This window comes from Euprymna scolopes, chromosome 6 (assembly GCF_053919585.1).
Source record: "Euprymna scolopes isolate OS-2025 chromosome 6, ASM5391958v1, whole genome shotgun sequence".
Classification (NCBI taxonomy): Eukaryota; Metazoa; Mollusca; class Cephalopoda; order Sepiida; family Sepiolidae; genus Euprymna; species Euprymna scolopes.
Window position 1 is genome coordinate 12,557,398 of NC_136487.1, and position 12,847 is coordinate 12,570,244.

The 12,847-nt window shown below is 32.3% G+C and overlaps 1 protein-coding gene and 1 long non-coding RNA gene across 5 annotated transcripts in view; one reads left to right on the top strand and one right to left on the bottom strand.

Moving 5' to 3' along the window:
* LOC145277519 (uncharacterized) overlaps nt 1-3,512 on the top strand; it is a 175,854-nt gene extending 172,342 nt beyond the window's left edge. The window contains exon 4 of the long non-coding RNA XR_013868150.1: nt 1,937-3,512. This is a non-coding gene — a long non-coding RNA (uncharacterized LOC145277519). The remainder of the gene's footprint in view (nt 1-1,936) is intronic.
* Nucleotides 1-12,847, bottom strand: part of LOC145277518 (breast cancer anti-estrogen resistance protein 1-like) — a 306,077-nt gene that overhangs the window by 56,386 nt on the left and 236,844 nt on the right. For all 4 annotated transcript variants that reach the window (XM_080128947.1, XM_080128948.1, XM_080128949.1 and 1 more), the window contains one exon: nt 377-673. In XM_080128947.1, the coding sequence (XP_079985073.1) occupies nt 377-673 (297 nt within the window). The remainder of the gene's footprint in view (nt 1-376; nt 674-12,847) is intronic.

The window sequence follows — 12,847 nt, forward strand, 5'->3', positions numbered from 1 at the left end:
TAATTACACTGTTCTTTTTTTAATGAGTTTTTTTTTTTCAACAAGGTCGACGATTTCTCAAAGAAAGTGACAGGTGTGCTCAACCCTCAGAAAGTAGCACAACCGGTGTTATTTTTACGTTTTCTTTCTTCTAGATTAGTTGTACAATTAAAGCTACCCTACTATTTGACTTGTGATTGGAGAGTGAGCAGAAGGGTTCATACCTTTTCTAAGAATATTAGTAAAAGTGATGCAACAACACCAACAGAAATTGAACACGGTACAGCAAATCCACATTCCAAGCCAGTAACCCCGTCATCATCATTCCCTTGTCTACATACAGGAAAAAAATGCACAGGTGAAAAAAAGAAAAAGGGGAAAAAACTGTTCAACTCACTTTGTTTGGGGTAACATCCCAGCTTCTCCTCTGCCAACTTAAAGCAGATGGAACCGCAGCATTCAAATGATGTTTATCCAAATTGGCAACATCCTTTGTTCCATTCTCAACCATTCCAGTCAAGATCTTTAAACGGTTGCCGGGTGCAATACCCACTTGACCATGGTGCATGCACCGCCACCAACCTGCCATCCCATCCGTGTCCTGTTCGAGGACCGTAAGGACATCGCCCCGACGAAATGCCAACTCATTGGGACTTTCTGCAAGATTATCGTACAACGCTTTTGCGAGGAATGTCTGTAAAAGAAAAAAAAAAAAGAAAATTGTTAGACAGATTGTAATTCCACCATTTTTTAAAAGCAATGTTAAAAACCACGTCATCTATTCTGGCCAACTTGTCATCTTTCATATTGATAGCTGCCAAGAGGGAGAGCGCAGTGGTTCACAGATATAAAAACAAAAAAAAAACAAACTCTAACACATTCTACAAATATTAGTTGTACTTTGTGTGTGTGTGTGTGTGTGTATGTGTGTGTGATACCATCGAACTTCTATATGCTAAAGTCCACATCTACGTTCTGTGTTAATCAGTTGATGTCAGCTCGTCTTAATCTCCTAAAGCTCTCTCGATCTGGTCCAAGTCATGTCTTGCATTCCACTATGTCTCATTCACGACTGTTTCCAACCTTCAAAAACCAAAGATTCTCTGTAAACTGTTGTAAACTGTTGCAGAATTTATTGCCACTCCTAAAATTAACACTAAAGTAAATTGAACGATGTTCAGTTTTTTGTCCGCCACACTTCAATTAACAATCCTATTTACCTCCCTTTGTGTACCTTGGTGAACAACTACTTCTTCATTGTTCTGTTGATCAACCTATTTCCTCTTTTGTTATATTTTTCCTCTTATCTTTTTCTTCCTAACACTTAAGGGGGGGGGTCAATAGTATCACATTAGTGATGACACTTAGTTTTGGTCAGATATAATAAATGCAGTCAATTTTGTATTTTTATCGCTGGTATGCTATGCAATCCCAAACAACAAATCCTTATCTTCATAAAGATATTGCACACTTAGACTATGTTTTACAGTTGGAAACCAGGATGACTACCTGCTGTTTTTGACTACCAAACATTTACATTTTATTCATCGCTGACTTAAGTGAAATTCGTTTTATTTATTCAAATCAAAAGATTTAAATTGATTTATTCAAATAAAAAGATTTAAATTGATAAATAAATAAAAAATTAAAATGTTAATTTCATTTCTTTAAAAAAATATTTAGCTGTGAAGTATTTTTATGATAAATAGAAAATGAAGATTGTCCGGAAGCAACCGTGGAATTTCCATGGGGTCCTCTTGTGTAGCTAATAAAAGGAGGCTCATTTTTGTAAATTTCCATAAAAAGTGCTTGACTAAACTCCAATTTGTGGTTCTTCCTTGTAAAACATTCACTGTGAGAACTCTACTTATTATTGCAACTATAAAAACTTTATTTTCATTATTGGAATCCTTTTGAGATGAGCAATTTATACATTTATTTATTTATATATTTGCAGACTATTATCGTGCTGAGACGACAACAACTATGGAAGGCAGTAATCACTGAGGATACAATTAAGAGACTCAGCATTCTTATCCTGTCACGATTAACCACCTGACGAAGGCCAGAGGAATATTGGCCGAAACGTTGTGTAACAACAAGTAGAAGATGAGGATAATAGTCCGCAAATAAATCGCAAATTATGTCCCCGATAGTAGCCCCCTACTTCAAAGTGACACTGTGCCTTGTTTGGGGTGAAAAGTGAATTAAAAAAAAAAATGTATAGAAACTTTCAGTTCTTTCTCTGCCTAGCATAAAAAAAAAAAAAGAATTTCCATGAATAAAGCTTCTTTCCAAGAACTTCCCATCTGTGAACCGCAATACCACAGGACTGTCACCCTAAAGACTGTTACTCCTGGTGAACACACCTTACAACTTTTCACTTACATAAAATGAGTATTAAAGGCACTTCAGTCATCTTCAAATACAATGCCAGAAAATATTTGTCAAAAGCCAACTTCATGTTTTAAAATTTTAGTCATTCCATTCATGATTTTCAATCCTCTCATCATATTCTCAATCATTCAACTGACAATCCATTTCAGTAAGCATTATCCTCAAATCGCTTTTATGCCTTGTTAAATGGTGATTCGTTATTAAAAACAAAAAACATCCGAGAAAACTTTCACCTAACATTCACAAAAAGAGTATCGTTAAAATAATTACACTAGAATTTGAAAATATCATCGATAGATGAAGACTCCACGTCAAAACAATTCATATGTTTCTCACCAACAGATTAAACAGGTTTGATCTCACCTAGAATCTGTTGAAAAATACTCAGCACTATGTTTAACATGCATGTGAAACCCTCAACCAGACATGAAGCATCAGCATCGCACGCATCACCGTGTCACAGGAATGGAACAACAAACAGCATCATCCACTTGATCAAAAACTTGACACTTTTCACACGTAAATAAGTTAGCAATCTAGCAACACTGTTACTCCTGGTGAACACAGCTTACAACTTTTCACTTACATAAATGAATATTAAAGACACTACACTCATATTGTACTAAGACAAACGCAACTCACATTCAAGTATTTTTCAATAAATGTTATATTTTAGCCATTGTTTTATCGTAAATTATTGTTTTGATTACTTGAATTTTTGAAAGAGATGAGTATCACTTAATGATCTTTGATGTCTTGTTTTTAATGAACAAGATCAAAATTATTATATTTCTCTCAGCTTGTCTGCCTGTTTGACTTTTTATCAGAAACTACTGGGACGATCTGATTAAAATTTTGTATGGACCTTTGTTATGATAAGATGCAGCGAACTATGTATTATGGTATCCATTCGATGCAGAGTTGGGATTAATAAGGCTTAGTTTTTAATGCAAAAATGAGCACAAATTTAAACATTCAACCATCAGTTTGGCATAACGCAGTCATTCTAAGTCAAGGGCCTATAACTTTTTCTCCATTTTTAATCGGCAAAAATTCTAGTGCAGTTATAAAAAGTGAGAAAAGAGAAAAAAAATCTAAAAAACATTTTATTAAGTGATGGTCATCATATTTATCAAAAAAAAAAAAAAAAAAAAAAAATGGCCTAACAGCACTAAAATTTTATTATTTTTATATTACCAGTGTTTTTCAATATGACTAATTTTTTTGTGTGTGGGATCTTTTTGAGTTAATTTTGGTTCAGCGTTCATCTACTCAGACTTCTAAGGAATGAATTTGCTCCGACTCCAGATCCTTGATTAACAATAATGTCAAAACAATCTTTAACGGCAGCAAATATAAATTATGTGCTTTAATTACAGCAGAAAGTCTGTAGAGGCAAGAAGAAATGGCAACGAGTAATTGTTAATTCCTATTAACAAAAGGCAATTAAAACCTTACCCTTTGCTTCACCCTCTGCGCCAGACTCATACCATTCAGTTGCAAAGTTATGTGTGTCGAAAAAAGAGGTTTGGTTGCTTGGAAGTGACCCAGTAAACAAAAAGTTCCGTGTGGGAGGTTTGTAATTAATGAAACAGTCCAACGTAATAGTTGGAAGCGTGAGATTTTAAGAATCTAATATTTTCGGATTTTAATCTGCAACCATTTGGCTGCAGTACCAAACATCATTCACATTTCTTGTATATTTAATGGCAAACACATATGAGACTCATTTGCAGTATGCAAATGATGGTGGTGGACAAAACCGTTTCTAGTGTATTTAAAAATGCTTCCACCATTTTGATTAAAATCAAATTAATAATAATATATTATAATGATGAGATGTGTGTTAGTATTTATGGCGTCTTTCTGTCAATTTGATCATTATCGAACATTATCCAACATTTTTGGAATTTTGGATGAGGGATTCTGTTTGAAATTCTGTACAGATTCCTAGGGTTCAACAAAATGCAGGTTTTACTCATTTCAAAATGAATTGTTTCAAAATTTTGCTTTCTAAATAAAATAACTTTTTTCTTTCTATCTGTGTATTATTACCTATTTTGCATCATTACACAAAGTTTCAACTCGATAGTAAAAAATTAGATATACTAAATGGTATCTTGGGACTTAATGGGTCAGGTGTAGAAGCTGTAGCAGATATACAATGAAGAAATAGGAAAAAATTCACAATTTTTGTAATTTTTTTTTCTTTTTTAGATTATTTTGGACTACTGTTCTTATTTTGGATATTATTCTCACAACGTTTCCGCCGATGTAACCTCTGATTTTATTCAGAGGAATCTTGTTCAATTCGAGAATCTTTATGTAATTTTGAATAATGTGTTTAATTCAAAATTCCATACAAATTCCCCAAATTTGACAAGACGTACCTGAAGAAAGTTGAAGGTTACATCAGCCAAACTGTTCTGAGAATAACCTCCAAGATGCGAACCATATTCCAAATAAGGCAATGTTTCTTATTTTTATATCTGAATCATCAGCATTTTTACTTGCACCAATTCAGACAGTTATTAAATAAAATATAAATAATTCTTGACTACATCGGGAGATAAATATTAGTAAATAAATGCGAAGGTCAAATAAAATTAGAGAATCAAGTGAAAATATTTACAATATTTGATACATCAATGTTGACGTGCAAAGCATCAGGTTCTCCACTTAATCTGGGGATTCTTTCTCAAATTAACAGCAGACACTTTTAGTTCTCTGTACATAACCCTGGCCTATTCTTGAGTTTGCAATTCCAAACAACAAATCCTTATCTTCATAAAGATATTGCACACCTGGAGAGAATTTCCAACAGTTGGCAACCAGGATAACTACCTGCTGTTGCTAACTACCAAAAATTTAGACTTTATTCATTTCAAAATTAATTGTTCCAAAATCGAATATGTCTTAAATATAATTTGTTCATTGCATTAAAAGTGACATTAGTTATATTTTTTCAGTGACAGCAAATGAGATAAGAAGTAATGGGAGGATGCGAATAGATACTAAGAATGAATTAAACACAAAAATCTCAGAATCATTTTAGAGGAAAGTAGATTTTAACAAAATAAATTTCATTAAACAATACTCCCCCCCCAAACAAGTGCTGTTTGGATTTCTATATAATAAAGTAAAGTCGATTTTCCTCCTGTCATTTAGACTATTATGTTTAGAATAGGAGTTCCCAACCTAGGGTGCTCGCACAATATTCCAGGGAGCACGAGAAAAGTTTAGATAAAAAATAGGATATTTTCTATATATTACTGTTATGTTTTTTTAATTTGCAATGTACCGACTTCTTGCTTTCAATTTTAAGGTTAAGTACTGTTATTAAGTGGCCATTAAATACATGGCTGATAGATTTAATGTATTTTAACCACAGGTTCAGAACTTTCTAAAGGTTAAGACCTAAATTTCATGGAGTGTGAGGTTTGAGGCAAACTTCTTGAGAAGTTCAGACCAAAAAAACAAAAAAAAAAAAACAACAACAACAAAATGGTTGGGAACCTCTGATTTAGAATCAAAGGCGTTATATAATATACTAATCTGCTTTGCCAGCAATTTAGATTAAATCCTCATGCATGTTTTAAAAAAATATGCATTCATTTTGTTTCCTGTCAAAATTTCTTACATTCATCCGAGTTAAATGTTTCTCCCAACTAAGTATTTCACAAAGATGGAGGTTATGTTGAAACAATTGAATTGCGTAGTTGTATAATGTATACAAAACAAAAGAGACCGGTTTTACTTTATATATCAGATAAAAATGTGGACAAAACGAACACGCACAGTCAAAATTATGGTTGAGTTCTTAGAAAATTACCTCCAATCTGTAATTGACTGGAGACATAAATGATATCATTCAATGCTACTAAGATAAGCTTCTTTACTTTGACAATTATAAGAAACCTTTTCAACAATGGCTAATATTCTACATAAGAGTTCAACATTCAAATAACTCAACCTAACATTTACAGGTAACATGAACTAAAAAAAAAATGTATAAAATATATTGCCAAGGCTGCTGCAAGGAAAATGAGCTCCCTCTACCATACTAGAAAATTTGTTACATCTGCCTGTATTCTATATCTCTACAAAACCTCTATTCACCAATACATGACGTATTCTTGTCACCTTTGGGCAAGTACAGCTAATACAAGCCTCTTCCTCTTTTAGATAGAGTTGGAAAAAAAAAAAGATTTTCTAATCTAATAGACCCCACAGTATCTATCAAACTCCAGCCCCTACTCCCATCACCATAATGTTGCATTCCTGTACTTGTTTTACAAGTACTTTAACAAAATATGATCCAAAGAACTTGCTGCTCAGGTGCCTTCTTGACAAACTCTTCAATTTCACTTCTTCACTGTCGGCTTCATAATTGCATTTGGCTGTGAAAAGAAATCCAGCTAACAATCAAATGCCCCATCTATCAGGCCCTTGTTCACACAATTATTCTTTATGGATGCGAAACCTTGCCCCTGTGAATAGCTGACATCCAAAGACTGGAAGTGTTCAATCAGTGGTGTCTTTGGTGCATTCTTGGGATTCCTATTTCCGATCACGTCCCAAACGCCACAATTCACACACAATGTAAGCTTCTTAGACTTGAGGAAGTACTTCCTGTCAGGAAACTCCTATAATTTAGGCACGCTCTTTGTTATGATTTACAAGATAATAGTATCAACACTACTACTGGGATAGTACAAGAAGAGTGGTAATTAACTGAGGATGTGGTTTACAACAATCAATGCTGAAGAAGTTATAACCAGCTCTCATGTCTTTGGTGTGCAACGATGGAATCGTGAATAGTTGAAGTATACTGAGAAGTCAGTCAGCAAATAGGCCTTGATTCATAATATGGCAAATTTACCTGATGCTGGCTCAGTCCACCACAGGTGAATGCCATCACAATACCAGTATAACTACTTCACTGTAGAGATCTCCAAATGTCGGAAGGCTTTCTTCTCTAATAGCTTCTTTCAACTTAGGGGACATATCCATAATGATATCCTATGTCACAATAATCCCTTATGTCTCAATGTCATTATGATTTGAAGTGAATATATATATGAGTGGGGTCACCAACAATATATTTGTTTTATTATTTGATATTTTAATTTTTCAAATTATTGAAATAATTTTTTTAAATTCAAATCATTTCAACAATTTGAAAAATGGAAATATCAAATAATAAAACAAGTATAAAAAAAACATAATTGTTGGTGACCCCCACTCATTTAAATGTACATTTTTCTTTCATTGGAAACTCTTAACCCATTTTTGTCTGTGTCGTGACCATGTTAAATGTTTATTGCATTATAAATAAAAGTATATAAACGTGTGTAACAGTAATTTATATATATATATATATATATATATATATATATATATATATATATATATACACACACACGTTTATATTCAAATAAACATTTTACATGACAATGTTTCAGTCAGTCACGTGACGAAAATTCTTTTGGAAAAATTTAGTCTTATATTAGGTTAAATCATTTAAAAAGGAACTCCTGTCATCTGATGAGGTCATTGGTTATTTGTAACTGACTGAAACATTGTCATGATTGTGTAGTGACCTTGTAAAATGTTTCCCTGAATATAAATAAAAGTATATCTTGCTCTTTTTATTGAGCACTATTATATAAACCTCATTAAATTCATTGGTTTTCAGCTTTGAATATCTTTCTCTCTGGAACTACATATATCATAAGTTAGTAATTTAGTAATTTAAATTTTATGATGTGAAATGGTTAAATTTAAAATCTAGAATTTTCATTACATGCAAGACAAAGAATACATTTCAATAAGCATATCGCCTTTACCTATACGTTTTCGATGTCTACCCATCTCCTCAGAGAAAATATTAGCAAATATTATAATGGTTTATACCTAATTTACTAAATTATGATATATTTGCTCTATCTGGTATATTAAGCAATTTTTATTTAGCTGGGATTGTCTTTATAAACTATTACAGCTAATAATATTTTCTAAGACCAATAATCACTGGATGTCCATACCAGCATATTCTATTGCATTGCATTATTCTGAAGTGTGTGTGTGTGTGTGTATATATATATATATATATATATATATATATATATATATATATATATATATATATATAAAGAGGGCAGTTGATACCATTCTTTCTAGCCATGACAAAGTGGAAAATAAACTTTGCATGGGGCAGGATCTCTTTTCTCGAAAAAGAGACATTGCTCGTCTTCTCTGCTCTATCATTATTTCCATGATAGGTGCTTAACTGACCTCCAATCTTTGGTTCCACTTTGTAAGACATTCACACTAAAAACTCGTTTAGCTACAGCAGCTACAAAAAACTTTCCCGTTTTCTTAAAACCAAACTTCCACGAACAGAGTTTCTTTCCAAGAACTTCCCATTTGTGGAACACAATTCAGCAGACTACATGTTCATTTTCAAGTCCAATTTTAACAGATATTTGTCGAACTGCCCTCTTAAGTAATCAAATTCTGCCCTTTCAGTTCATCGTAAATCCTCTCATAATATTAGTCATCATCCAACTGACAAACCCATTAACTTTTATTCTCAAGTGACTTTTGGCCTTGGTAAGTAGTGACTGATTACAATATAAAAATATATTTTAAATTGTCACCTAGTTGTTTAAATTAAACGATAAAAGCACCAGTTAATGAAATATTTCAAGTGAGTTCAATCCCAACACTCTGCTTTAAGCAAGAGAAGAAAAAAACAGCAATGGATACGAGATCTGAAATCATAGGATGCTGAATACAAATAGTCCGTGTCAATAAATTGAAACTTTCAGAAGGTACTCAAAGAAGGTTGAAGAATATAGCGGAGAAATCATAGTTAAGTATTTTTATTAGTACAGGTTTGTAGCGTGACGTTGATAGGTACGGAGGTAGTGATAAGAGTACTGATATCAAGAGAGTTCAAGAGGCCTCGCTGGGACTCAGACATACATTATCTTGCATTTCCAGAAAGGAACAAAACTTATCAAAGAGTGACGGTATAGAAGGCGTAGAAGGAAGAGGGGCGGGTGATGACTTGCTAGTCACATTGACTTTAGAATGAAGGGAGGGGGGTACCGGAAAGAAAAAAAAAAGGGAAATGGTTCTTGTAATATGAGCTTAACATTTTCCAACTGTTGGTAGAGAAGTTGACCGTTTTTTTTTTTGTTTTTTTTTTTTGTGTGTGTGTGTGTTGCTTTATTTGTTTATTTATTTTGTGTGTGTTGCTTTGTGTGTATGTTTTTTTTTTCTTTTCAGAAAACATCTTCAGGTTGGGATTCTTTTAAGGTTAGTCAGATGTCAGCTGTACTAGTTATCTACCTAAGCTAATGTAAATCATATTTAGTACTAACGAGGGAGGCTGGCAAAGTGGAAGAAGTCATCATTTAGAAAGAAACCTCGGTTAAATTGTAATATCGGGACTAGATTAAGAAGAATCTTATTTAGTTTTGTACTTATGCACAATATGGCTACCGTTATCGTCGACATATTCCCGGCAAATTGCATAAACCGCTGGAAAGTGCTGAAACGCTTAGCCAATGAAATTGCAGCAGCCGATAATTAAAAAAAAGATATTTTGTTTAATAAATAATTTTTTATGGTATTTTGTTTGTTAAATTGTTAGGTAAAAATACAAAATAGTTAAAAAGCCCCTCCGCCATCTCCATGTAAAGAACGGCTTTCTAAATAATTTCAGCATTTCAGTCCGTAAACTTCATAAGTATCCTTTTATCATTGAAATTACCATATGATCACGGTTTTTGATTATAATTATATTTTTTCCTTAATTTTTAATTTTGATAACGTTTTTAAACATCGTTTTTGGGGAAAAAAAAATTTCGTTTGGTACATTCGAATGATTTATGTAATCTGGAATATGCCGACGATAACGCTGTCCTTATTCTGTAAAAGTAATCTTTTTTTTTTTAACTAACAAGTTACCATTTATCAAGACTAAAACCCACCCGAGAATAAAGTAAAAGGCTTAAAGTGATGGAATGATTGTTGTATGATAAAGAATATTATGAGAGGATTGAAATTAATGAATGAAATGAACATTTGATGACTTACGAGGACAATTTATGACGAGTATTTGTTGACATTAGATTTGAAAAAGCACCATATTGTAGCCGAGACGTGTTGAGTTCTACAGATGGAAAATTCTTGAAAAAAAAAAAAGAAAAAAAAAAAGAAAAAAAAAGTTGCTAATAATGCAGTAACGTAAAACGGTGATAGAATGGTTTTCGTCCTCGTTCGTAAGTTCCGATTTATTTTCAGCATTGAATTTAAATATATTTACGTTTACTTAGCAATATAATTTTATTATTTTTATTGTTTTTTTATTATGTTTATTTTCGCACAATTTTATAAATATATTGTATTTAACTAAATTTATTATTTTTTGGTTTTCAAATCCTGAAGTGTAGACGCCCCTAGATCCAGTCAAGTGAAAACCTCGATTTGAAAAATAATAGTCCGGTTACCAAATCGGACTTCTGGTTTTATTGTAAAATAAACAAATTGGCATGAAAGAAAATGTGAAACTTATATACACAATTTTATTTTTTTACGTATATTTTACAAAAATAAATAATACTTGATTAAATTTTGCATAAAATAAATATGTGAATTATTCATATTATTAGTTCGACTCTTTCAGACTACTGTTCTCATCTCGATGTAACCTCTGACCTTCTTCAGATGTATCCTGTTGAACTCAGAAATTGAGAACGGAATCTTATCTAATCCAAAGGGTAGAAGTTTTATGTAATTCACAATTAGATTTTGAGTGTCGTCCTCACTGAAGAGTGAACCGTTAATCTCTAGAAATTTACCAAGTACTTTATCCACTATGCTACGGGCCCTTGCGGACAATTCTAGTGTGAATTTTTGGAGTTTAAACCTATTTTGTTTCTAGATATACAATTTTGCTACTTATTGTTATATATCATTCATTACCACATATTATTGCATATTTCTTTTTTAATAAAAATCGATCCAGACAAGGAATGAAGTCACTTGATATAAGAAGCTAAAAAATAAATAAAAAGATATTACTTCGAGGTTAAAAACTAACGATAAGTGTTGCATGGGTAGATTTCGATCTAGAAAACAGTAATTCTTCTTCCTTTGTCAGAAACGTAATTGTGAATTGGCTGCGACGTGGTTTTTCAAGACGTAATTAATTGTAGGCAACAATTATAAGTATCTCCCATTTCCACGTTGCATTGTAAGTTGTTATTAAGAAAAGAAAAGGAAAAGGAAAAAAAAGAAAAGGAAAGAGTGAAGCTAAGCGAGTAGAGAAAGAAAGGCAGAGGCTTGACATGCCAGCAGTCTACTTTGCCTTTTCTCGTCTTGTAAAGTTGCCCCTCAAAACAAAAGACCTCTTTACAATCACATAAAAAATAAATATAGATCACTGGATTGAATGGTTTTAGCAATAATAAATCTAATTTCTAAGAGACATGATAAATCAATGTCTACAAACAAGCATAAGGAGTGTCACATATCAGTTTGATCCATTATGTGTCCATGCTGTCTGTACGCCTTGTATTTAGTCATTCAACTACCCAATTAAACGTCATGACCATTCCAGTCATGATGTAATGTATCTATTATATAAAAAAAGCTAAATTTGACATTTTCTGATTTCGCAATATTTTTTAAAAATATTTCTTGTAGGTAAGCGTTTTTTTTTAAATGTTTTCTTTTTTTTTTTTAATGAAAATCATTCCAGACAAGGCATGAAGCCTCTTGATGGAAAAAAGCTAAAAAATCATACTACTTCAAGACCAAAAAATAGCCAATGAAAATTGTTAGATGGACAGATTCCGACCCCCAAAAAGCAGTTCTTCCCCCCTTGTCAGAAACATCGTTCATGAAATGTGAGAAATAAAGGACAGAAAATAAGTTTCGAGGCTGCTCATAGTAAAACTTAGACCCATTTTCTAGTTTCCTCAAATATTTGCATTCTTAATAAAGATAAAGATAAATAAAAATAATGAAAGAATTGATTGACTTTTCATCTGCACTTAGATATTTGATGAAATATGCGAAAAAAGTGTTATTAAAATGAGTTTAATACCAACGAACATATATATTTTTGGAATTGCAAATTTTGAGGAATGGATTTCACGTGACAATATATAAATTAGTCTATTTTAATTTAAATTTCATTAAAATATGTTGTAAAATGGATTTACCTCTTATTTCTTTTTATGTTATAATCACAACTTTATTTTCGTTAGATTAAGGTTAAGCGACGTTGAGACTAGTCAATATCAGATGGGCGACCATTTGGGAATATTAGGTGTGGTATCTAGGGAATGGCAACACCTTTCTGTAAAAAAAAAAAAAACAACAACAAAAAAAAAAACAAAAAAAAAACTGTCATTTGATCTGACCCCGAGTTATAAATTAGACTGGAAACCAT